The sequence below is a fragment of the Podarcis raffonei genome, chromosome 2 (assembly GCF_027172205.1).
Source record: "Podarcis raffonei isolate rPodRaf1 chromosome 2, rPodRaf1.pri, whole genome shotgun sequence".
NCBI lineage: Eukaryota > Metazoa > Chordata > Lepidosauria > Squamata > Lacertidae > Podarcis > Podarcis raffonei.
Window position 1 is genome coordinate 58,706,376 of NC_070603.1, and position 27,283 is coordinate 58,733,658.

A 27,283-nucleotide genomic window follows, 5' to 3' on the forward strand; every position below is an offset into this window, starting at 1 on the left:
TTTTCTTTTCCCCAGGATCTTGCTGCCGCCCCCCACAGAAAGAGAAGGCTTTGCCCGCTAAGAAGCACAAGGGGGTTTCTATCAGCACAGTAATGCACTGTGTATTTTCAGCGAAAGGCGCCATTTTAAGAGTCAGCGGAAAAAAGGAGGAGCGGAGGAACTAGACAGAGAAGCGGTCGATGCGACAGGGGGCGCAGGGCTGCCGGGGGGGGGGACCGATCCTCTCGTCCGGTCATGGGGCAAAATACCCCCTTCCAGATCGGGAGGGGGTGGGAGGCTGGAGAGGGGAGGCAGCACTGGCGACGGCCTTTCCCCCCAAAGACTGCACCTGCCCGAGGGACACACCCCGCTCGCTACCCGCCCTTCCTGCCCCCTTCAGCGGAGTCCCCACGGCTAGCAGCAGCTCGAGGCAGAAGCTGCTATTCATCCACCGTGGGGCTCCCCCCCTCCCCACAATCCCCATCCGTCTTTGGCCTTTCCGGCCTTTCCACCGCGACGGTGCCTCTTGCGCCAATTGCGGAACCCCTGCTCTGGGATGGGGGGGACTCTCCTGCCCCCCATCTCGCTCCTCACCCCAAAGGTCGCCTAAGCAGACCTTCCTCCCTCGCCTCTCCTCTCTCCCTCCGAGGAAGGACCCCCACCCGCGCTCTCCTCGCTCCCTCCCTCCACCTGAGCACCCTTCCCGGGTGAACATACCCCGGCACCCCAAGGGCCTCCCTCCCTTTCCAAGCAGCGGCCTCGCTTTCCCGCCTCCGCTCGTCCCTTCTGCCGCCGCCCCCGGCAGAGTCCCCGTCGCCCTCGGAGGCTCCGCTGGCTACCCACCTTCTCGCAGAGGCTCTTCACCTGGCCCTCAGAGAGCTGCTTGCACTCGTTCAGCTGCTCCACCCACTGGTCGAGCTCCTTGGTGAAGACCTTCTCCTCCATCCTCGCTGCTCGCCCAGCCGCCGACGCCGCTCTTTCCCCCGCTTCCTCCTCCTCCCTTCCTCCCTTCTGCCTCTCGCCGGCACCCGCCGCCCCAGCCCAGCCCCCGCCGCCGTCCTCCTCCTCCTCCTCCCCCTCCGCACAGAGACTGCACTGCCTCTCGCTGGGAAAGAAACGACGAGCGGAGGGGCAGGGAAGGAGAGAGAGAGAGAGAGGCAGGAAGGGCCGGATCCGTCCCTCAGAGGCGGCGAGAGCAGCAGCAGCAATGTGGCGGAGGCGGCGGAGGCTACTCGGAAGCTCGCTGGTTCTCTCCCCTCCGTGTAATGGCTGCCGCGCCTTGACGTCACCCGGCCACGGTTCCCACCCTCCTCCTCCTCGGAATCGGCAAAAGGGAAGAGCCTCGCGCCTGCTCCAGAAGAGGAGTTGCGCATGCGTCAGGGGGCCTCTCTACGGGTGGTTGTAATAGCGAGGGAGGGTGGGGCCGCCTTAAGGAACCTGCGCGCGCCGCTGGGAGCAGGCGCAGAAGCGCCAGGCGTCGGTGCTTATCCTCGCCTATTGTACGTTCCTCGGGGCGGGGGCATCGTAGGACTCTGGGGCGGGCGGGGCGAGTTTATTTGACAAGCAGGGGGATTTGGGGAGGAGAGACCGCTAAAAATTTAAATCCATAGGGTCACCATAGAAACGCAGGGTTTGTTTTTTTTATTTTTGCTGAGCGCTGGCTCCATGGGGGCGTTGCTAAGAAGACAACTTCTTAGCAAGTTTGGCGCAACCCCTATGTACTGCTCCTGCCTAGTGACTTCCTCTTCTCATATTGTGGGCAGGGCGGCCAGGGATTGGTGGTGGTGTCTAGGAGCAGACACGCACCGCCCTCCCGAAGGGCAGTCAGGGACTCCGTTCTGTTCCTTGCATTCATAGAACTGAAGAGTTGAAAGAGACTCCGAGGGTCGTCTGGTCCAACCTCCTGCAATGCAGGCATCTCAACTGAAGCATCCATGACAGATGGTCATCCAAGCTCTGCTTACAAACCTCCAACGAAGGAGAGTCCACCACCATCCGAGGGAGTCTGTTGCACTGTCAAACAGCTCTTACTGTTGGAAAGTTCTTGGGTAAAAGACAACTTGTATCCTGTTGGTTTTCCAGCTCTTTTAACCCAGCAGTTTTCGTTCTTCAAAAGTCAAGCAAGATTCCCTTGGAAACATCAGACTGTAAAATCTGTTTGTCTGAACAATGTTGATGTAAATGATGTATCTAAGGCCCTAGATATGAGACTCGGCACAAGTACTGGCTGCTCTATGAATATCAGGTGGTGTTTGTAAAATATATATGTACTGATCAGGCCAAAAGAGAACTTTTCTTGATATAATTGCAGTTGCTGAGAAGCATTATTTCCTATCAATACTAGTCCCTTCCCTAGATGCTTGAAAGACCTGTTTTACCTGCTGTACATTCTTGCAGAATTTGTTATAGCAAAAATGCTTCCTACAGGAATCCAACTTGTTGCATAATCACCAATAGCTATTTCTTACCACACCATTGGTTCTACTTTATGGCACGATATTTGAGGGGTGTTCGCATGTTACATTCAACAAGTGTACAATCCATGCACCTGTGTACATAAAAAGTAGTACCTTATGTGTAATGTTTGATAACTATAAGTTTATCCACATTGGAATGCAATGGCTGAGCAGTAAAAATGAACCAGTATACTCTGTCACACAAACACTTGTACGTGTATAGAGACAGTTTGTACCAGTGTTCAGTATAACATGTGAACAGCCCTATGATTGACTTTTGCCTCTCTATTTAAATTTTCACCCTTGGCATATGTTATTAGGCAAGACCCTTGGATTCAGGGTGTTAAAGACAAAAGGAAATTAAACCAAAATGCTCTTGTACTGTATGTGAATAGCACCTTCCCATGATAACTGCAAGTGCTAAAATTGTTACCATGAAAAGTCTCTATACAATTAATAATAATAATAATAATAATAATAATAATAATAATAAATTTTATTTATATCCCGCCCTCCCCAGCTGAAGCCGGGCTCAGGGCGGCTAACAACAATCAAATAATCAAATAATCAAACATTTTAAAAATATTTCATTATAAAAATTAATTAAAATCAAATTGGTGGCAACCGTTAAGCAAAATTCTGTGCAGGTTGCCAGAGGAGGGAGTCAGGCTGCGCCCTAACCAAAGGCCTGGTGGAACAATTAAAATGGCTATATTACTCCTAAACTAATGGGATTCTGATATATTCTCCCCCACAATCTTTTAAACATGTAGGTGAAGTGTTTAGAAAATTCTTGTGCATAGCTTTGTGCAGATCACACTCAAACCCAAAATTCCAGTTGTCATAGAATTTTAGTGTTGGGAGGGACCTCGAGGGTCATCTAGTCCAACCCCCTGCAATGCAGGAATTCTCTATAAATAATAAAGTATGATTTGTTGTGCCAATATAGCATCTAATGGAATCCATTATGAAGCAATCTGGTAAAATCTTGCCTTTATGGAAGCCGGTGGATGCTTGCCATTGACTTCAATTGATCAGTCTTTTTCCACATCTTTATCTTACAAGTGGCAGGTGGTAGTAAATTTAATTACAGTTAATTCAAATTAATTCAGATTCATACAGTGAAGAATGAACGTACACAACATGAATCACTGCTGAAGAGGAGGATCAAAGCAGAATGGATGAGCTATTGACACAGAGTCTAGTAAATTCTTGAACAGATTTTTCTGTAGGAGAAAGTCTTGTTTGATGTGATAGTTTAGCTGTGGAAGTTATTTTCTCTCTCTTTATACTAATCAGAAATGATAGATAGCTGTGAAATGGCACGAGATTGCCAAAGCAACAATTTAAAACAATGAAATGTTCAGAATCCATTATTTGTGAGGCTAATCTGGCAAACGAAAGCCATGAACAAACAGATTCTGTCATGAGTTACAGCATGTTCAGAGCGGCGTAGCTCAGGACCTTTGGCAAGGAGCTGTATTGGTGCCCCCCCCAACTGAAAAAGTCACTTTACCACAGTGCAAGAAGGATGGGAAGATTTTCCTGCGTTTGATCTTGCTGTGACAGTGATGGTGTGTTGCCACACACATATATGTCATACACTCCATAATCTGATAGGTGCTTTTTATAACTGCCCACCCCCATGGACTGCGCCCCTAGTAGGGGCTGATTTCACCAACCCCTTGGTATGCCTTCAAGTATGCTTTAAATGGGACATAGGTGAGCAAGTGGGTGTATATACTTGCCAATACAGATATACTGTAATTCAGGATTTACTGACCTGTTAAACTCTGCACCACACCCTTTCCAAATCAATCTAATTAAATCTGTGTGGCAAAGGCATGCAATTAACTTGCCCTTTTGGATCCTTATATCCAGGAATTTCAGGCGCCGATCTTAAACACCCAGCGTGAGGGGACCAGAGGCCAAATACAGCCCTTGAGATGGTTCTACACAGACCATGCCCCTCTCCTCAAGCCTCTATTAACTAGCCCTGCTCCAGGTCCTCCTCAAGTGCTTTTGCTAGTTTGAAAGTCCCCTTGAACTGTGATGTCTCTTGCTTGCTTGGATGGAGGTGTAGAAACATCTGGTTTTTGCCTGGTTGGAATGTAAACAACGGTAAAAAGGTCAGAGTCATATGTGTGTTGCCCTGCCCACTTTTGCTTTTGATCCACCACCAAAGGCAAAATAATGCAGCCCTTGAGCTGAAAATGGGTTCCCTTCTGCACACTCTGCATACATTCCTGGGATTAAGGTCTGTCAAACTCTATGGGGCTTACTGTTTTATGGGCAGAAGTGCTTTTAAGTTCCTTGGTTTTCACTTCCCCAATTTTTTTAGGCCAGGCTATACTGCTGGACTCTAGCACCTCCTGCATGTCCCTGTATCCCTCTGTCATATGTGAAAAGGAGTTTCGCCTCTAAAGCACATATTTACATCCTCAATTTACCATTGTTGCACAGAGCTGTTCACATTTGGGGGCAGCCTCCAGGTTAGGAAAGTGGATGGTGTGGCAGGGTAACATTGAAAGTGGGAAAAGCATAACATAACCTGTGAATGGTGGAGATGCACATTGACTGTAGTTGGAGAAGATTCCCAAGTAATCCCGAAAGCGCTTGAAAATGCATGTGTGATCTTTGCTTTAGAGCTAAGAAGCATATGGCTGCCTTCCAGGGCAGATGGCAAAGCTCCCACGCAGGCCTGAGTCCTCCTAGCACCTCTCTCTTGTAAAAGGAAGCACTGCCGCCACCTCAACAATGTTCTGAGAACACGAACAAAACATTAGCAAGAAAACTTCAAAAATATAACCAATTATTGTGAAACTGCCTTACATCACTTCATTGTAGGAGGGCCTCTGTTGATTGGGTTGGGCAAGAGCATCCATATTGGCTGTGAAAGCTTTTTCCAAATTTTTTTCTGCCTCTGAGCACCAGGGTCTCCTCCAGCTAGCCTGTTTACTGAGCATTTGTCCTGATTTTCTTGCAGAAAGCTTACATGGTCAGTCTTTATTGAGCATTCATTCCGATTTGTACACAGGCAGGTTGTATATCATTATCATCATCATCAGATGCAAGGGTAGGCTATATGCCTGTTGTTGTTTAGTCGTTTAGTCATGTCCAACTCTTCGTGACCCCATGGACCAGAGCACGCCAGGCACTCCTGTCTTCCACTGCCTCCCTCAGTTTGGTCAAACTCATGCTGGTAGCTTCAAGAACACTGTCCAACCATCTCGTCCTCTGTCGTCCCCTTCTCCTTGCGCCCTCAATCTTTCCCAACATCGGGGTCTTTTCCAGGGAGTCTTCTCTTCTCATGAGGTGGCCAAAGTACTGGAGCCTCAGCTTCACAATCTGTCCTTCCAGTGAGCACTCGGGGCTGATTTCCTTCAAAATGGAGAGGTTTGATCTTCTTGCAGTCCATGGGACTCTCAAGAGTCTCCTCCAGCACCATAATTCAAAAGCATCAATTCTTCGGCGATCAGCCTTCTTTATGGCCCAGCTCTCACTTCCATATGCCTGAGTCCCTCTTAATTCCTAGATCCAACAAGGATCCAATTGCTGGAGTAGCCAGACAAGTTTATTGGTAATGGCCCCTAAGTATGGAAGTAGCTCTGTGCCAGACAACAAATGGGTGGGGGCCCCTCTCTCAACTGTCAGGTAGAAAGAAAAAAGCCAAGGGTGAGTTGTGTGAGGTAAAAGCTAGATGCAGGCTGAAGGCTGGGCGGCTGAGAGCTAGAGCCATGCCTGATTTCCACTGGGATCTAAAGTTGTGGCTGTGGGAGACGCAAGGGACCCTCTGGGAGTATAATACTGGGAATGTCTCCATTGTAGGTTCAGGTTGTATATATGTGTAAATAAACCATATATCATAAAGGCACTGCAGTATTCGCTGTCACTCATTCCTAGGAAACCAAACCATGAAAATCAACCCTGGGACCCCTGCAATCTTGCACCACTCACAGATTGGGGTGGCATGCAACATTATATTGACATGGCAGTGATCATTCATCCGAATTTGCTTGTGCAGTGTTTATAAACCTTCTCATTAATAATTTATTTATCCCACACCTTTTGGTGCATTTCCCTGTGATTTTCTTAACTGGAAAAAGTCTGAATTTGTTATTAAGAAATGATTTGCTAAGCTAGGGAGTTTAATCCACTGTGATTGTGCAAGCTTAAATTTACATTCTGTACTTGAATCTCTCCTGCAAAATATGGTTCGTCTGGAGGTGATCCAGATCAAAATGTATAGGGCTACTAACCCCCTAACAAATAACCATCAGCATTTGTAGCTTAATGGGGTGGGCTGGGTGGACTCCCACTAAACTTACACTGCTATTCAGACACTGATTACACTTCCACTCTCAGAAATTGGTTGTCTCAACTGTGTGTCCTTGGACTTCTAAGATACCGGTACCTCAAGCAGGTGTTATGTGCTTGCCAATCACCAGTGCTTAATTTCCAGGGGAGTGGGGAAACAAGTCAAGTCTGGAAAATGACACTTCCTGATTTAGAAGCCCTTCCTTTCATCCCTGATGAGTAGTGTGAAGAAAATGCACTGCAAACTTGCGGTGGAGCGGTTTTTTCTTTTTTCTTTTTTTTCATTTAAAAGCCTTTCTTAATTCATATATTCAGAGGTATGGTATTCCAGGAGAGGACTTTTTCAGCAGAGGCTCATCTAATGCCAACATTGCAATATTTTCGGTTCCAGGCAAAAGTATTTTTGTTTGCTCAAGTATTTGAGCCAGTTGGAAGTTAATTTTACAGATTATATTTATTGATCTGTTATTGTATTGTTCTTCTGTTTATTGGTTTTATGTTGCCCTGAAATGCAAAAAAGGATGAAGGTAATTATAAACATGTTTTTAAATATAGACATACATTCCCAGGTTAATTGCTGCTATTGTGAAGAGATGCCAGGGCGATGAGCCTTGGTAAAACAAAAAGCTTGCAGTGTTTAAATTAATATGCTAGAAAGTACTGATAATCTGTATCAATAGTCTCTTGGCTCCAACCATTCCTAGAGTGATATGCCACATAACCCAATGAATATTTTCTTATTCCCTGCTCATTTACAGAAGCTCTGTAAATATGGCATAGATCATAGGGATAAAGAGGCAGTTGCCATGGAGATAATGTGATGCTACAGCTTTGCATTACAATTGCATGCATTTGGCAATTGGCTTGAAGAGATATAAAATCCATCCCCTTAAAACAAAAGCAAAAAATCTTCAGGAAATCTGTCTCTTCTCTTTATGCCCATACAGAAGGGATTGGCACATTCTGGCTTTGAGAGATATGAGTACCTGGGAAGGAAATTGAAACCGCAGGAAAAACAATTCTCATGAGTTCTTACCCATATGAATGAATGCAAGGCCATAAGATAAACCCATCTGATAAAGTGAGAGAAACTTTCTTGTGCCTTTTATAGACAGATTTTTTCCCCTGAGCTTGATTATGAGGTTCAAAATGGAACCTAAGTGACTTGGGCCACAGTAAGTGATAGACTAATACAGAGGCAGCCAACATAGTGATCTCTAGATGTTGTTGGACTACAGCTGCCATCATCCCTGACCACTGGCAATAGTGAGCTGGGACAAGGATATTGGCAAGACAGCCACAGCAATGCCTCACCTCTCCCATAGGCAAAGGGTATGGGAGAATGTGATGCTAACAGCTAATACCAAGATGAAGGTCTACCAGGCTTTTATGCTGAGCACACTGCTTTATGGAATTCCTGGATGCCAAGATTCAGGTTTGGGGCAAGTACTCCTTGGGGAGAGAACCTCAACAGAGACTTAAAATGTTAAAAAATGCAGCAAAGTAAAGGGTAGAAATGTAGGCTGTTAGACTTTTAGAATTTGCTCTTCTAACTTCCTTCCAAAGTTTCCCTCCTCCCAGGATAGAAAAAAGACCAAGGTCAAGTTCATGTGCTTTTTCATACAGCATTCAGAAAAAGTTGCACTGGCAGTAAAAGTTGACTTGGTTACAGTGGTGAAAGTTCCTAAATTATTGGTATAGAAACACAAGAATGGCTTGTAAGATCCATGTGGTCAAAACCTCTTCTCGTGTTGAGCTTCTCTGGTGGGGAAGGGGATATTGAGGGGAAGAAAAGGATTGATTATGCAGTCCCACCCAAGGTGAGCTAAACATAACAGGACAGCTTACTCAATGGTCTTAACCCCTTATTGCATTAATTAGACTTAAGCAAGTTGGTTATCCCACAAAGTACTCCATGTGAAGTCTTAGGTTAGGGCTCTTTGGGACAGAAAGCTGTCCCATTGACACTGAGATCCACACTAAGGAATCTGTGTATGCTTCTGACCTTGCAGGATTTTAATAAATGTAACACTGTTTGAAATCTGTGTGCTTATACAGTAAAGTAACACCACATTCTTCATCTGCATAATTATAATGAAGACACACTTTTCAAAGCCATTGTTGAATCATATTTCAATTTGGATAAACATTTTCCCTCTTTGTCCTTTGGACAAGTGATGCCAAACCTCATTGCCTGGTGCCTTTGGTGTGTTATAAATAGGTGGTGATGCAATTAGGATAATTATTGTGGTACTGAAAATAGTTTGCATCCTTACACAACAAAATGTTCTAACTCAGAGCCTCTATTAAGAGGGAGGAATAGAATGGTGTGGCAACCTGAAATTATTTATGTATCACTGTTTGGTTACCATAGATTAGATCATGAATCTACCTTCTCTGTTTGGTAGGAGCAATTTGCAGACAAGTTTTTTAAAACTTGGTCCCTGAGTCCAGAGCTGAAAAGGTCCAGGGCCCTAGACCTGGGGCATATTGTGTGTACTTATGCAATCAAATAAAAGCAGTTATATCTGTCCACTTAAAAGACATATTAGTATTCCTGAATGATAATATTTAGTATTTAGCTTTTAAGTGTTCGAGGTGCTCAGGAAATATTACAGGGACTTGTACAACAGTCCTGCAAGGTAGGTCAGTATTATTACTCCCCTATTGCAGGATGGGAGTTTCTTCTAAGAGACTGCAGTTTGCTGAGGACTCTCAGCCACTACAATGAAATGTAGTGGCTAACAGAACAAGCTGTGAACCAGGAACTTATTAATTCAAATGTGAAACAAGTCAAATAACAAATAAGTGCAGGCCCAGAAACATGACAGATTTCAGCTAAACTTGGTTGGTTGTTAGAATCTTGCACCACAATGGCACATATTTCTGGACCTGTTTTTCTATCTAGTTCAATTATTGCAATCTTGTATATCTCAGTTGCAAACTGAGCAAGGCAGTATTGAGAATACAGGCTGCACTCCACTAGATTGTATCGAAAAGCAGCAACAGGTCTTTCCTGCTGTAGGCTGTACATAGGGAGTTGTGCCTGCTGCACTGGAATACATGTGTGTGCAGATCTCTGGATGTTGTACAGTCCTGGAGTTTTTGCCACGTGTTCAGTTATGACTGAGCATGTTCTAGTGGTGAGGGATTCTGCATAAGACCTAAAGAGATCCAGGAAAGCAAGGACCGAGATTTAGCAGCCAAAGACATTCTGTCAGCTCTCAGGAGCAAAATCAATCAAGTTCTACATCAGTTACCTCTGAGAGTGGAGCCAATATGAAGAAGGAAATTCAGAAGAAGCCTAAAGAGCAATTGCTTACTTGGTTGATAGTTATACCTGCTACTATTGGACATCATTCGACCAAAAAAAAAGTGGGAATAACTGAAACTTGTCTTTTGCCAGGTGTGCACTACATGACTTTCCAAACCAAATGCCCAGTACAGTACTGTGATCTGGCATTTGTTTGACAGCCCTTTGCCCCAGGCAGGTTGCAAAAACAGGTGGTTTGCTGAGTAAGCAACAGTGTATCACAGGGAGGCTGCTTATGGCTTGACAGATCACAGGTTGTGCTGATCTGCCTTTTGCACAACTGGATAAAGAAAGGAATATCTGCAGTAATCCCAGTTGATGAGAGTCATATATATCAGTCACTATATTTTATTGAACCCGAAAAATGGCAGAGCTAGCAAAGGAGAAAGCAAACTGGATCCATTGTTTACACCAGGCATAGGCAAACTCAGCCCTCCAGCTGTTTTGGGACTACAACTCCCATCATCCCTAGCTAAGAGTACAGTGGTCAGGGATGATGGGAGTTGTAGTTCCAAAAGATCTGGAGGGCCAAGTTTGCCTATGCCTGGTTTACACGGTATCATTCAATTCAGCAGTGATTACATTCCATTTTTTTAGGTCTGCCCACAAAATATTCATTAATTGTGTGTGTGTGTTTTAGAAGCAGGCATGTGAACTCCTAAATTAGATCAGGATAGTAGCCTTAAGAGAGGGGTATTTAACTCTTTCTACCCACATATCTCAGATGGAAATCACTCCCCTGATATTGCTTTTTGGGTGGGGAGACAATATGTATATACTTATCTCTCCCCCCGCCCCCACCCCCCAGCCACCACATGCACACTCTTCTTCAGGCTAGCAGCAGGGCTCAATTTCAATATTAAAAATGACATGAGATAAAGGATTAAGCAACCTTCCCTTTGGCACTGCTGCCCCAAACCAATGTGTGGCCTCCCAGATAGGTTCTCAAGGTCCTCAAGAATAAAGCAAAACACAGAATTCTCATATGTCGTCTGTATCTGGATAATTCTGAGAGTTGAAGAATGTCCGTCGTCGTCCGTCCCCTCCCCACCCCCTGCCCTCACAGACACCAACCCCTTGTAGGACAAATTTTATGAAGTGTGGCATGAGAAATTGACAGCCAGATCAGGCAGGGAGAAGAGAAAAGCAAATGCTCTGCTTGAGGCAGGGATTTCAAATGGCCTGGGACTCTGAAGAATGACAGCTACTGTAAAACAAAATAAGGAACAAGGAGATGAAATTAGGGAAGGTTAAATACACAGAAGTGGCATTGAGCAAAGGGAAATGTGCAACTGTTTCAAAAGAAAAGGCGTGTAAGTTTCTGTAACCCAGAGGCCGGAATGACTTACCCCGAAACAGGTTTTGTTGGCTATCAAGTGCTTCGTTTGTGTTAACTTGACAGTTCACTCAAGGACTTGATGTTCTTTGGAATGTTGTATTTCAGGGGTGGGGAACCTGTAGCCCTTCATACATTGCTGTTGGACTACAATTTAAACCAGTTTAATTTATTTTACAAATGTATAAACCGCTTCACAGCCTGAGACCATCAAAGCCCTCAACAAGATAAAAATGAGAAAACACAAACTTTATTTTATTTTATTCATTTATTTATTGAATTTATATACCACCCTATACCCGGAGGTCTTAAAAACAAAGCCATTTGTGGTGTTACCTTCAAACCCACTCGGATCCTGAAGAAAGAGAAAACCGTGCTTAAGGCTTGACTCTTAAGGAAGTACAGCTATGCACTGCGCTCAGTTCCATATGTGGAAGTAACTAGGAAAAAAGGAGAAGTTTGGGCAAGGAGAACAAGTAGGTGAGAGCAAGCTTCCTGTTATGTGCTAAGCTTGGATTCTAGAACAATAGGCAAGTAGGATCGTAGAATGCAACAACTGATTGGCCTGCAGGAAAAGACCAACCAGGCTCCAGGAGGGAAGCAGAATCATCCAATCAGACGGGACTCATTGTGTGAATAATGTATATAAAAGCCTGAGGTTTGGGGGGCAATTCAATCACTGTTTTACAAGCTGTAATAAAGAGCATGAAATCACTACAGGACTCTGAGTATATTTCACTTCTCCTTGTATAATTTTGTTTTTAATTAAACGAATAGCCAATATTGAGCAGGAAGCCGTGTTGCAGATCAGCACCACAGCCTGGGGGAGGAGGGCTTTAACGCCTTGTTCCTGCCATGGTCCCGATCAAAACCAGTGCCCCAGCCAGCTATTCACAACAGGTGGAAAGCTGCCATTGATGCCTATCCCTCACCCACAATTCCACCACCGCCATCACAGTACTGGATATTCGTTCAAAACAATAACAATGAGATAAAAACAAACGTCACATCAAATTTATTGGTGTCATGTCACCATTAAAGTGAGCATGCAGGGCTCCTGAGAGCTAAGATTGGGGCCAGGTGTGTTCTGGGGTGAGGGTGGAGGCATGGGGCTGGCGTGCTCAAAGTATGACTGCCACCTCTTCACCAGAGAGAGGTTTCATATCCTTACCTGGATTCTTATGAGCTGCAGAAATTCAACAGGCAGCACTTTTCTCACCAAAGAAAAGCTGCACCTGTGGAATGTTTGCTTTGCCATCATGCAGATGTGTAAGACTCAGAGCGCCTGTCATCAGCAATATCAGCAAAGCGAAAAACATGATGGGCAGCAGGATCCTCCCATGCCATGCTCGTTTCTGCTATCCGAGATAAAGTGTCTCTTTAGTGTCCAACTCCTGCTTTGTGCAGTGTCACAGTGACGAGAACACGTAGTGTAGCCCATCCCAGATGCACAATGCAAGGACTAGCGTTACGACTGGCTGAACATTCAACAGTGAAATTTTAACCAACCGAAGGAAAGTGGGGTTGATAGCATTGAAAAAGGAACTTTGGTAGAGTAAAATACTTGATAGGGCTGGAATATGTACATGTGCATCTAGATTGCTCTCTAATTTGTATTTTATGATGCAATTGCAAAATAATAATAATAATAATAATAATAATAATAATAATAATATGTCATTAAAAGCTGGAATATATGGTGAAGGCTTCCTCAAAACCCACATATATATTTATTTACTCTGGCAGGTCTTTAACTCCACTGAAGTGCAGCTAAAAGGAATATAGACCTTGGGAAATAATTTACTACAGGGAAACTGCTGTTAAACCCTGTTGCATTTCACTACATCATGCTTTGAAGCACAGCCAAATTCCAATCATATGACGTACTTCAGAGGAGAAAAAATAGGGTGTTTCCCTGTGCTATTCATAATTCACGTGTGTGCCCATGCCATTCTCAGCGTCACTCAAATTCCAATCTATACACCCCTTGCAACCAGGTAAAACAAGATGGGGAAAGAATGCATCAGAATGCAATAGGTTTAGAAGACAGGGAAGCCACATTCAGTTACTTATTAGCTTATTTCAGTAGTTTGTTTGTTACAATAGCAGAACTTGTGCCTGGAAGAAATACACCTTGACTTTGAAAGGCAGAGTTTGTGACTGGGGGAAAGCTAGTCTATTGATGTGAAATCTGCTCCCAGCCAGATCAACTGAGGTTTTAATATAGGGAATGGAGAGGTTAGGATTTATAACTGAATTAAATACAGTGCAGTCCAGGAGCCCAAAGGAGTTTCTGCCATGATATTATTTGAGAGCCTCACGGTACCTCTGTGCATTGGGTTCTTTTAAAATTCCCTCTAAGTCAAATCATAATGGTTGTTGTTACTTCAGAGAGCACAATGAGCCACATTCCCAGCTGTGTAGAGCTTTTAAAAAGCTCCCATCGTGGGAAGCAACAGAGATATGCCAGAGTCCTGCACATTTAGGGAGTCATAAATTCGATGTTAATAAGCAACTGCATTTTGCTTTTATTTAGTCGATGCAATTATTACTATAGAAACAAGAGATATGGCAACAGACTCTCATGAGTCAGCCTGGCCTTGGGCAGAAATGGGTGCAGTTCTTGTGACTTCACAAAAAGGCTTTAAAGCATTCATGTCAGATTCTGTCCTGTGACTTCATGTGGGGAACACAAAAGAACATGCTAAAGTAACTCATGCTTATTATCCATTGGATTGCAAGGGAAGTTATACTGTAAGTCTTTCAGAAGACATCTGAAGGCAGCCCTGTCAAGTTTTTAATGCTTGACATATAGTTGTGTTTCTTTTTTATGTGGGAAGCTGCTCAGAATGGCTGGGACAATTGAGTCAGATGGGTGGGGTATAAATTATAAAATATGTATTACCATTATTATTATCATTATCATTATTTTCAGCCAAGTCAGAAAGGTTAAGAAATGCTAAAAGTTGCTTCAAATTGAATTACTGCTTGTATGATTTATCAGTCTGCCAGGCTCCAAATACTATGATTTAACTACTGGGGCAGAAGGATTCATCTGCTATAGTTTTCAGATAAATTCCCATAGGAATTCATATAAAGAATGGCCACATTGTTCTGAACTGGAGTTTCTCATGTGACCCCAAAAAGCTTTTAAAACTGCAACAAGGAGTTTTCAGTGTTAATTAGCAGGTGGACACTGGTGACTCAAGAGTCTCCCCACATTCTGTTAATTATAACTGGATAGTTTTTTGTCTGATGTAATTTTGCCTTATACAAGTTTGTATAGTTTCCATGCATAGGAAACAAAGACTTTCCTTTTTTTAAAAAAATAGGTTTTTTCCTCGTTACTCCTAATTTCCTATTTCACATCTGAAAAACAAGACTTGCTAGCAGAACAAGACTTGCAATTGTAGCCTCATGGCCAGAATCTGGATTGCTTCTGAGAAGCTGATCAACAACTATTTTCAGTGACTCACTGCCCCCTCCATCACTGCTGCCACATAGCTGGCTAGGGTTAAACATCTGGGTCATCAGTGATAAAGGAAGAGGCAACCATTTGTTTCTGCAGCCCACAGCAAATTCACTCTCCCTCAATTAGAGAGTGGGGGTTGGAATCAGTTTGCGTTTAAAGATGATAAATTTATCAAATTTTGACTTTCCAAAACAATATGGGAACCAAAACCCAGCCACCCTTTGAAATTTGCTGTGCAGTTCTCCAACTGAAGAATGTTTTCAAAAATGTGTGCATTGGGGGAAAATGTGCGTAAAACAGAATACAGTGAAAAATAATATACAGTGGTACCTCGGGTTAAGTACTTAATTCGTTCCGGAGGTCCATACTTAACCTGAAACTGTTCTTAACCTGTAGCACCACTTTAGCTAATGGGCCTCCCGCTGCTGCTGTGCAGCAGGAGCACAATTTCTGTTCTCATCCTGAAGCAAAGTACTTAACCTGAAGCACTATTTCTGGGTTAGTGGAGTCTGTAACCTGAAGCGTATGTAACCAGAGGTTCCACTGTACAGGCATGCATTATATTAGGAGAAATTGCTTGCAAAAGCGTGTACATTAGTCAAAACTGCATACAAAAAGGTATTTATTGGGAGAAAGTCATACTAAAATGCTGAATAATTTTAATGAGGATTTTAAAAAACAAAATTAACAAAGTGCTGCAGAAATGTGGTAAACCATGCATCCCTACCTGTAATCAGAGGGCTGGCTCATATTTGTGAAGAGAGAATGTCCCTATCCCTGCATTCCGTTGCATATGAGTGACTCATTACATGATGGTTTCCCTTCAGCAATTGTTACCTACAATAGAAATGTACTTGCTAGATATAAGTTGTACGTTTTATACATAGTGTATATTCATTATTTTCACATGTAGAGTTTAGAAAGTCTTGCTTCTTGTCCACCAGCTCAGTATTGTCTTGCTGATGCCTGCTGTAGAAAAGCTTGCATGCCAGAAAAGCATAGGACAAGACCATAAAAATGAATGGGCTTTGCTGTAGCTATCTTTGTGCGTCATTTCTTATCATCCAGGTTCAATAAAAATATGACAAAAGATAACTCTACCATGCATATTGTCATTGTGTTTGATTAGCTGCAGTAGATAGCTCCAGTAATTGTATACCACTTTTCTGAATTTACTACATTCAAAGAGTACTTGACTTTGGCCTCAAGACTTCCTCACCACTGGAAGATGTTGCTCTGGGCTTCCTGTGGAATGTAATTCAAAGTGTCATCTTGCTTTGTTAATTTTTCGTGAATTATTGAGCCTGTTCCACTTTGCAGCCCCTTCTTTTTCATAATTTTGAAGCTCTTCCATTCCTGTGTGCTTCACTTGCAGGAGATTTCGTAAGACTTCGATGTCTGCTTTCTTAAAAAAAGAATTCTCCCTACGTAACCAGTAAGGAAGTACAGTATTGTAAAGCCAAGGGAATGGAGATTACTTGTGTAAAATATACCTCTGAATACCAGTTGCTGAGGAGCACAAGATGGAGAGGGCTGCTACATTCATGCTCCGCTTATGGCCTTTCTATAATTAGTGTGGTGTGGTTTGGGTGTTCTTTTTTAGATTTTATGTTGCTGATCCACCATGCATTACAAACAGCAACAATGGGACTATACTCTCCTACTCCTATAAAAAGATTCCCAATTGAACACCCAGAGAAATTCAGTTTAATGTCCATGATATGTGCAGTCAAGATAGGCTCTGAAACATCTAATGAGCTAAGCTAAAATTACTTTATACACTCAGACTTTTAAAAGACTGCAACATATAAAGATAGAACAATTCACTGCCTCATGTTTACTGTTCTCTATCAAGACTTTGAGGAGGGAGGGAATGAAAAAACATAAGCGGTGAGAAACCATAAAGTGGGGGGGGGGCTGCATTAATTCACTATTTGTTGGATTAACATGTTTCCGAAAGCTTCTCTGACCTGGAAAATACAAGCAGTTTAGCAGAGTATGTACTAACTGATATGAGAAAAATAAACTAGGGCTTTTCGAATGTGCCTCATAATTCCTGGTGTGCCAGCTGGTCTTTAATAACCATGCTGTTCAAAAAAACAATTCCAGCTCACACTATTCCTCCCACTTGCTTTGGCACAATGGCTTCCAGACATCTAGCAATATAGCAAGTGCGTCCTTTCAAAATAACAGGGTAGTTCAAATCCATTGAAATCCCACTGACACTGTACTGAATAGAGTTCCAAAGTGGTCCTGATGATGTCATCTAGGGGGAGGTAAAACTGCCAGACTTCCATTAAAGAATATGGGGACAGGCAGGCAGCTTCCCAGTCTTCTGCTGGTCCCTTCTCCTGTTCCAGCTTCCTTCCACATGGGTAACACATTTTGCGATTTGCTTTCAGCTACCCTTTTCTGGCAGAATTGGTTCCAACTAGGCTACCTTTTCCACTTTTCAACACCCAGTTAAGCCTGATCTACCCATGTAGAATCCTGAAGTGACCTCCTATACCATTTCAGATTGCCAGAAGAGGATGGAATTTCTGAATATCACCCGCCCCCTCAATATAAAAAAGACCAGAGCCATCCCAACGCTTTGCTACTCCAGGCAAAGGACAAGATAGTGTCTGTCCTCATAGATCAGAGCCTTCACAAATTGTGACTTGTGGACCACTAGTGATTCACAAGCTCCATTCAGGTGGTCCACCAAAATGGTCAACATTAACTGTACTTGGCCCTGCACTGTTTATTTTAATTGCAAATGTTTTGACCATGGCCAGATTATCAGGCAGGTTAACAGATCATCAAGGCCTTGGCCCAAAGCTTGTGATTCTCATAATATAGTATGAGTTTTGGCTATGGGGCCAGTGCTGAAGGGGAAAATGTTATTAAAATCTAAGTTTTGTATCTGCGTTGATTTGCTGGAGAAAGCTTAGTAAGTGCTTCGCTGAGACCCCCAGTAATTTGGGGCTGCTAGATGAGTTGTAAAACACAATACTTGTATTAAGTTCCTTACCCCACCACCAGCACACACCCACACTCACACACGTTAGCAAGGGCCTGAAGTTGTTTCCGGAAAGCAGGAAGTTCTCCTGAGTAGCACTTCTCAAAAGGGGAACAAACATCAGTATTTTGGCAGAGAAATAGATAGTACCTGTGTGATACCAGCCAAACCAGACTTCAGAAAGCTACAAGCAAATAAGCAAGCTCTGCTTCAGTTCTGCACCTGGTGAACAATCAGGGACAAGAAAGAGCCTAGCTAGAATTTGGAGCCTATGATGAAAGCTGTCTTTCTCCAGCACCCAATGATTTATCTCAAAAAATTAGTAAGCAACTGTTTGAGGAAATTATCCACTTGTTTTCTCCCTGAGGCAGTCATCTCTTGCTGCTAGAAGCAGCTACGGTAATAAAAGATGATATTCTGCTTTTTTCCAGCAGGTGGACTCAAAGCAAACCAGGTAGACTCAAAAGCTAGCTAGAGCTGTTCCACAAGCCAAATTCTTGTTCTTACAGTTTTCTTTGGGCCTTAGTAGTGCTTGCCAGATCTAACAATATCCTTATCCCAATATAATAGCAAGGTTAGCTTTCTGCAAGTGGAACAATGGTTCTTCTCCCTCAACAGTGCATGGGTCTTTCTTCCCTTTCGCTTCTTCCATTCTATGTCAGATGTCCAGGAGGCCTAATTTGCTGGTGTATGGGTAGCTACCTTTCATTAGTGAGGCTTCTATCTACAGTGGCTGCAACCTTTTTTAAGCCTTTCAGCAAATTTTGTATTTTTGAGCAAGTACCATAGGCACAAAGGGACGCAGGTGGCACTGTGGGTTAAACCACAGAGCCTAGGACTTGCTGATCAGAAGGTCGGCGGTTCGAATCCCCGCGACGGGGTGAGCTCCCATTGCTCAGTCCCTGCTCCTGCCAACCCAGCAGTTCGAAAGCACGTCGAAGTGCAAGTAGATAAATAGGTACCGCTCCGGTGGGAAGGTAAACGGCATTTCCGTGCGCTGCTCTGGTTTGCGAAAAGCGGCTTAGTCATGCTGGCCACATGACCCGGAAGCTGTACGCCGGCTCCCTCGGCCAATAAAGCAAGATGAGCGCCGCAACCCCAGAGTCAGTCACGACTGGACCTAATGGTCAGGGGTCCCTTTACCTTTTTTACCATAGGCACAAGTAAGTTTCCAGTTACTTTTCTCCCCTGCACCTGCCCCACCACAGGGGTGGACTGTGGTCTTTCAAATTCCAGCAGCGCCCTCTGCAAGGCCAAAATTCAACACCCCCACCTCTGACCTTCCATTCTGCATGTATACTATGTCATAGCTGCGTCGTCCCCCTTGTTTCCCCACACATTACCCTAAATCTGCCTCTGCACACCACTCACAAAAGAGAGAGAAAGTGCACACACATTTTTTCCAAGGGAACTGGGTAAAAGTCCAATTCAGTATATTTATTCTGAGCCTTCAGAAACACATAGAGCAGAAAGAGGAAATGGGGAAGAGTGTCACTCTTCCAACTTCCTCCTTCAGTTCTATATGCTTTACAAGGGATAAAAAGGTAACCACCCCAACTGTCTCATGACCAAGGGGCAGAGGCCTCATGGGCACCAGCGGAAGACCTCAAAGGTCCCATTGCATCTATAGGCACCACACTGGTGACCCCCCCCCGCCTTAAAAATACTATACAGTATATTGTAAAAATGAATGTTTTTGTGACCATCACATTTCAAAATACTTTATTAGAGGATCTACACATGGTATGCAGAGTTATTCATGAAACTTTTTTAATGAAAAGTTTTTTTGAAAAGCAAGTGTCTTACTCCTCCAGACATTGTACATCTTCCCAAGATGCATGCTGTTTCACGGGCAAACTTGGCTAGTTTTCATTTGGTGTATTTCCTGCATTTCCTGTGTTCTAAATATTAAATTAAATAATAAGGTTAGTCGACAGAAGCCAATTAGTGAAAACTCACTTTTTCACCAAATTAAAACTATCTCCCTCCAAATAAAAAAGCAAAGCATTTTTAAACATACAATCAATATTTCTAAAAGAGTTCAGCAACTTTTTAGCAGATGTCTAGGAAATGTTCCCATTGAATGCAATTATGCATTATATTTACTTGACAAAAGAATGCAAATATTACATGTATTCTCTAATTTTCAACAACTCAATAATTATATATTTTAGCTAAGTCCAAGAATATTTGTACTTTGTCCAAATATTGACAAACTCTTTTACTACAATTCAACAGAGAGTTAGCTATCTTTAATTCCATTATTTTAAACTGGCATAGGCACACTTAACTCACTGTTCAGTTACAGAATCCATGTTTTTATGCTGGCTAAGAAATTTGAATTTACCTCAAGTTTTTCACGATTCTGATCCACATTTAGTAAAGATGGTATTTTAGATACTTCAGATTTCTTTGACTCCCTCTTCAGCACTCTTACCTGTTTAACTTTTACAAACAAATACCTAATTATTTCTATATTTGGATGCTTTTCTAGTTTGAATTATCCAAAATGTACAATCCAATAGCTAAGGAAACAAAGAAAACCATGATTTAATTGAATTTTTTTCTTGAAATGAAAGATAACTAGTTATTTTTGGCTTTAGAGCTTATTATATCATGGAAGCTTTCCTTTTTAAATTCAGATTCTTGTGAACACAATTCTGTGACCTCCCACATGGGAAAAACCAACTGAAGGGGGCATTTTTCTGCTGAACATGGGGTAATAGGAAAATATTTGAGCACTAATCCCCCTGCCACTTCATTCAGTGGTGCTTTTAGTTCTTGACTTTGGGACACCCTCTGGGGCCCTGTAGTCCACAAACCCCACAAATGACCACCAGAGACGGGCATCAGACCCCGGCTTTTTACAAAAACACAGATTCACAGTGGCAGGCAGGCAGGCACTCATGCTGCTCCCAGACTCTAGAACTCCTTCCCTAGAGAAGTTAAACGGGCTCCCTCCTTGTCCTTCTGCTAGCAGGTAAGACCTTCTTGTTCCAACATGCTTTGGGGAACTGATTGCTTTTAATGAGGGGGGTCCTGCTGTGCTATTCTGAGATTTTATTTATATAGATGAAAGTTTTTGTTTTGATTGTATGTTTTGAGTCCCGAAAAGTGGGAAAAGGCAGGGTATAATAAATAATAATAATAATAATAATAATAATAATAATAATAATGTTCAGAAATATGCTGAACCGGCTGCGGTCATGCATACCATCAACTTCATTTTCCCAGCCTTTCTCTGGGTTCCACATTTTTTTAAAAAAGAAAAAAACCCTCTTAATGGTGACAACTGGTAAGTTTGTGGGGCAATGGAGTACCCACCCCTCAGTTTAACAAGTGGTGTTGGGAAGAAGTTCCTTTTGCTTCATTTTTATAAATTTCTGCAGCTGCAAGCACAATTCTTGGAGGCCAGATTCAGCCATGCCCACCCACCACTTCAACTGCACACTTGCCACCACCACTCAACCTTTTTAATCACTTCAAATACAGAACCATAATACAGCAGCCATAATTCAAGGAACTTTGAAATTAGTTCTGTCGGCCCAAGGAAACCTTAGCCTTAGTTTTATGAAATGGAAGTCATTCCCCCTCTCCCCTCCAAGCTACATGGCAAAATTTTGAAATTTTGTGTGTGTTGTGTTCAAAAGCAGTTTGCGATATGTGGAGTAGGGGTTCTGTTATTCAAAGAAAATCTATACAGAAGATCCATGACAGTATTTTTCAACTTTTGAAATATTTACTTAAAAGCAGCTCCAAGTAAGGGTCTCTTTTTATGAAGCAGCAGTACTGGGAAGGGGATGTTTTAATTCACTGCCCTTTCTAATACCAATAAATAAATAAAATCAGCATTTACATACATTCGAGCCCTGAGCTGGTTTCTGTTTTTAGTTCTATTTGCATGCAGCTTTTGATTTGAAAAGGAAAGAATCTGACTCATCAAAAGAAAGCCTTAAATAAAACTGCACGATTTTGCAGCACGTTCCACAAATCTTATATATAAATATTTAAGTTTCATTTCAGTTTAACTCATATGAGCCTTACAATTTATCTGAAAAAAATCTATAGAAGATAGCAAGCATACTTTCCATTCCTTTCAGTTCTTTCTGTTGCCCCGTGGTTAGCTCTGGGAAGTGAATGTCCTTCTTCTCACATCTTGAAATATTGCGTTTCTTTCTGTTTATTGTGACCATTTGATCAATCTGAGCAGCTCTTTCATACAGAGAGACCTTCTCTATTTGGTTCTAAAAATGGAATCAGTATGTATCCAAGATAACACCTGTGCTACAGTTTCAACTTATCTATGCCTTTATGTAGTTAATTCTGACCTTGACACAAAGTACTAATAATCTTTAAAGTCTCTCTTTCGAGGAAGCTTATATCACTATTATGGGCTAGAAGAACTATTAGAAATTGCATCTTTCAGACAAAATCAACAGATCTTTTTCCTTAGTAGCTGGCAGCATCCAGCAACAAACATATTTGTTTATTCCATGGACAGTTAAATCACCTGTTCGGTTTACAACATCTACCAGGGAGGTATGACAGCTGTCTTATCTGCTGAAGACTCCCTTGAGCAACAGTAGTAGAGATATCTGGACTGTATTCCACGCTACCCTGTGAACATTATACATTATACAACAGACCCATTACCCAGAATACTGGGACATTTGCTATGGCCCATGAAGTCCAGCAGAGATCACTGGGACTTGCATGCCCCACCCCTCCAGCATCCATTGTCACTTGCAAACAGGCGGTTCGGTGACTGTAGTCACTAGCCTCATCCTTGTGCACACTTGCAAGCCAGCTTACCGAAGGGTGCTGCCTGAACCCTTGTTGATAAAAAAAAGTAACACTCCCTGCTTTATATACAACCTGGCAGGCACAAGTGTGTTTAAAGAAAGAGCCTGCTGTTCTTGCATCAAATTTGGCCCTTAGGCATGTCAATCGTTCTCTGGATTGCAACCATTGCCTTAAAAAGATACAGTCATACCTCGGGTTTAAGTAGCTTCGGGATGAGTATTTTCGGGTTGCGCTCCACACTGACCCGGAAGTAATGGTGCGCGTTACTTCTGGGTTTCACCGCTCGCACATGCGCAGACACTCAAAATGACGTCACACACATGCGCAGAAGCGGCGAATCACAACACGCAGACGCGGGGTTGCATTCGCTTCAGGATGTGAACGGGGCTCTGGAACGGATCCCGTTTGCATCCAGAGGTACCACTGTACGTCAAAGACATAACCAGATCAACCAAATTGATTTTTAAAACTGCACTCTTACTTGAGATATAGTCCCTTCTTCTTGACGGTTATTTGGACCTATTTGTGACACTTGTGGCCAAGGACTTCGTCTTTTCTTTGCTTTTTCAGGTAATCTGATAAACAAGCAGATAAATGAAGTAACAAATTCATTCTCAACTAAGAACTCATGTCATTAGATTTTTATTTTTTATTAAGCATGTTCCATATTTAATATCTCCCCACCCACCCCATTCGCCGTGGCAGGGATAGCTCCTCGAGAAGAAATCACACATAGCTTATCTAAATTCAGCCGTTAAACTGTTTCTTTTTAAAACTTTGAGCAAAAATTGATCTTCCCCAAGCATTCCAATTCCCCACCTGCATTCACTTTTGCATTACATACCTTGAATTAGGGCACAGGAAGTGTGAATTGAAATTTGCAGTAAGATTTCCGCAGTTTGGGTTGATGCGTGGCATTGTCATAGTGGGTGTCTGTGGAGAATCCTCCTTTGTCCCACCAGCGTCAGTGCCGGCTGCCAGACCAGTGCCATCATTGCCTGTCAGTTTGTTTTCATGAGGAAGGTTTAGAGCATTCTGAGACAGAGCAGCCCACTGCGAAACTGTGTCTTCTTGTTCATTCCTTTTCAGCTCTGAGATTTCAGATTTCACCCCTTTCATTTTGATCCCTTTGACCTTCATCTCCTTTGGTTTTTTGTCCTTTTCAATTTCCTAGAACAGGTAATACACACAAATATTAAGCAATTGCTTCTATTAACCTACATTCTGATCCTACAGAAAAAGTTGGGAATTGAGATCCATGGAGTTGAAAGAAAAACAGTAGTGTCCAGTTCATTTCAGAGTGTGAATCTCTTTGATACATTCAACAGGTAAAGATGTATAATCCCTACATAATTCCCCAATCCACCAACTATGAATTAATAGCTTTGGTAGGCAAATGGTCAGGCAATCAAAAGTGAACAATAGTTTCACTTTCTGGGTCAAATCCTGGAAGTGACATGTGGATCATGGACACAGAGAAAAATCCTGAGTGAGCCAACAGTAAAATGTTTATGAAATACTAGAACACAATCTAAAAATGATCTTGAATTTGCTTATTAGTAATTAGTATTAAAAGTAATGCTGCACTATTGTGGAATTCTCTCCATTCTCCACAGTTTCAACATAATAGAACAGTCATTAATTCTGTGCCCTACTTAAAATTGCAAACCATTCCTTAATTTCTCTCACTGTTCATAGCCCTGAAAATACAAATATTATAAAACAGACCAATAAGTGCTTCTCAGACTTTGTTACCATAACAAGACTCATGTCTTCTTTTTTCCTTCTTTGGGACACCGACTATCTTAATTCAAAACATCTCAATCGTGAAGGCAACAATCACATGACCAACATATAACTCATTCAGCCTATGGCAGCTCTGCTAAAAGTCAGGTGTGGCTGACAAACAATGCAACAGAGGCAGATTCAGAAGAGTATGACCAGTTCGCCCACACTGGGTGCTGAGCTTAGAGGGTGCTGCAAGGGGCACCACAAAAATAATGAACAACAGAAGGCATGAGGGTGCCAAATGTTGGTGTTGCACAGGGCCCCACTTTGATAAGCTCAAAGTCCACCTCTGCAATGCAACTGGCATGGGCTGAAAGTGTTGTGAATAAGCTCTGATGAATAAGTATCACATTGACCTTTCATTTAATAATATGACTGAATTCCCAGAGTAAGCTAAAATTCTCAAGTCAAATCAAATTCTGCAACCCGTGTACATTAGGCAGGTTTATTCTGTTTACACTAGTTTATTCTGTTTACACTACTGGGATCTGAGAACCTAATATATGTACAAAATGATAAGCAAGTAATTAACGGGGAATAATAAGTGTATACCTGTAGGTATCTATGGCAGCTCTCCTAACTACTTAGTGTGGGGGGGGGGCATATTGCTAGCCTATAGTTTTTGCTACATGTAAAATAATAATAAACATTCTAAAAAAAGTAATCATTCTTACTTTCACAATAACTGGGCCACTCTGAGACACGTTAATGTGAACTGTTCTTTTTTCATCCATCTCTTTATTATTGTCTCTGAATTTTGAAAGAAAATTCAACTTTGCTTCTTGTAGTAATTTGGATTTCAATTCTGGTAAGAATCTGATAATGGAAAGTGCATTTACATCAACAAGCATATACAAACAAATTCTAGAGGAGTAGCCATGCTAGTCTCCTGTAGCAAGAACAGTCTTATGGCATCTTCACAACAACACATTTATTATGGCATAAGGTTTTTTGGGCTATAGTCTACTTCATCAGGTACCTGAAGTTGTATCCCAGGTAGCAGGTAATATGTCTGATTCAAATGGGGAGGGAGTGTAAACAGGTGAGAAGGAAGTGAAATACTTAAAAGTACAGATTATGGGTAAATTATATTATGAGTGGTCATTCACAAAAAGTACCGGTAGTTCCTAACACAGGCATCCAGGCATTGGGAGGCCAATTAACACATATGATGAAAATCCTTTATGCTGATTCAATCCACAACTGATACCACTGAATTGCTTGACGTATCATGATTCAACTGTTTCATGTTGCACTCTTCCTTTGAAGTTCCTTTGTTCAACGATGGCTACCTCAAGAACCATCACAGAATGGCCTGGGTCTGAAATATCCCTCTACTGGCTTTTCTATATTCCCATTTTAGTTATCTGGTTTGCCTATTTACTATCTTTCAAAGACACCAACCTGTTTATCCTACGCAGAATGCCAACCATGCTCACTATGGTCCACAAAAGCTTATGCCGGTTTGTAATACATTTGCTAGCCTTTAGGGTCCCACAAGACTCCATTGTTTTTGCTGCAACGGATTAACACAACTGCCCTTCTGGAATATATTTAGCAGAACTAGAAAACATGCCAACCACAACACATCTGTTCTACATCTTAGTTGTGGCCCTAAAGGCAAATACTTTAAAGACCTCTTGCTTATAAGTGCATTGTGTTCCATGTCAAATGTTTATTTCTCATTGCAAACCATATTCCAACTTTCAAGTTCTATTTCAGCCTTCATAAATTATGCACCGGTCTATTTATTGTATTCTAAAGATCAAGCATTCTTTCTTGACATGGAACTTTAACAAAGCCCCTTTGAGGTTTGAGAAAACAGAACAAATGCCTAGAAAGATTTGCAACAAATTTGTTCTTTTTTGCCTAATGCTTGACAAGACGATTAAGTCAAGAAAAACAGTATCATAGTGACTGATTGTCCATTTAGCTGAAAATCATAACACAGAATGATCTAAAAATACATGTACCAAAGTCCTATTGATATGAATGGAATTTATTTCAAACTACATGTCCTTAGAATTGCAACCTTAAGGTCCAAATCCATGAGTCGGATGTATGAATTGGAAACAGCCTTCTACACATGGATTGTCCTTCTGGCTCGCTCTCTCCCCCCCCCCCCAAAAAAAACCACAAATTGCCACCTGGAGCCAAGAATATACAAGCACTTAGGATGTGTGTGTTCTGCACAACATCCCCACCTCTGAATAGATTCTGACCATGTCAGGCTTTAAAGTGTCAGCCACTTGCTGAGGTAGGTGACAGTAAATCTGTGCATCCTGTTGCCCTTCTCAAAAGGTGATTTACACTACCCCACTTGTGACCATTTATCTTTTAATGATGGAGATTCTAATGAGCTTTGATCATTCAGAGACACAGCTGCAGTACATGGTGGGGGCTTTTTTTGTAGCAGCAGTTAATTTTCAGAAACTTCAGTTCAATTTACACAGCATCCGATGTGCAAAAACACAGGCTCCCAAGCTGCCGCTGTGCCTAAATATTGCTCTTGGCACCCAGGTAACTGAAGAGCTTAGGTAGCAAGTTTCTTCCATATGTGCTGATGTGTATGAGAGTTGGCTTTCTCCTCCTACTGTGTTACACCACAATCCTACCCATGTCTCGGCAGAAGTCCTAATGAATTCAATGGAGCTTACACCCAGGTAAATGGGATTAAGATTGCAGCCGTGGTTCCTAAATGGAAGTAGGAGTCACTCTTTGAAGGAAGGGCCTCCAATTCTGAGGCTGTGATTTTCAGGTTAGTTTGAGACCTGATACCTTTCAATTAAGCACAGCCTGGAAAAAGGATGGTGGAGAC

General features: G+C 42.3%; 1 protein-coding gene across 6 annotated transcripts in view; it reads right to left on the reverse strand.

The window, feature by feature from the left end:
• Positions 1-27,283, reverse strand: part of LOC128407872 (serine/threonine-protein phosphatase 2A catalytic subunit alpha isoform) — a 60,279-nt gene that overhangs the window by 14,561 nt on the left and 18,435 nt on the right. For 3 of the 6 annotated variants that reach the window (XM_053376813.1, XM_053376816.1, XM_053376815.1), the window contains exons 8-13: positions 25,140-25,281; positions 23,522-23,847; positions 23,159-23,252; positions 21,959-22,118; positions 20,222-20,319; positions 19,580-19,775 (exon numbers count right to left, since the gene is read on the reverse strand). In XM_053376813.1, the coding sequence (XP_053232788.1) occupies positions 19,737-19,775; positions 20,222-20,319; positions 21,959-22,118; positions 23,159-23,252; positions 23,522-23,847; positions 25,140-25,281 (859 nt within the window). In that variant the 3' untranslated portion in view covers positions 19,580-19,736. Of the gene's footprint in view, positions 1-822; positions 1,282-19,579; positions 19,776-20,221; positions 20,320-21,958; positions 22,119-23,158; positions 23,253-23,521; positions 23,848-25,139; positions 25,282-27,283 lie in introns of those variants that run through there. The other 3 variants (XM_053376819.1, XM_053376817.1, XM_053376818.1) reach the window with 3 other exon arrangements.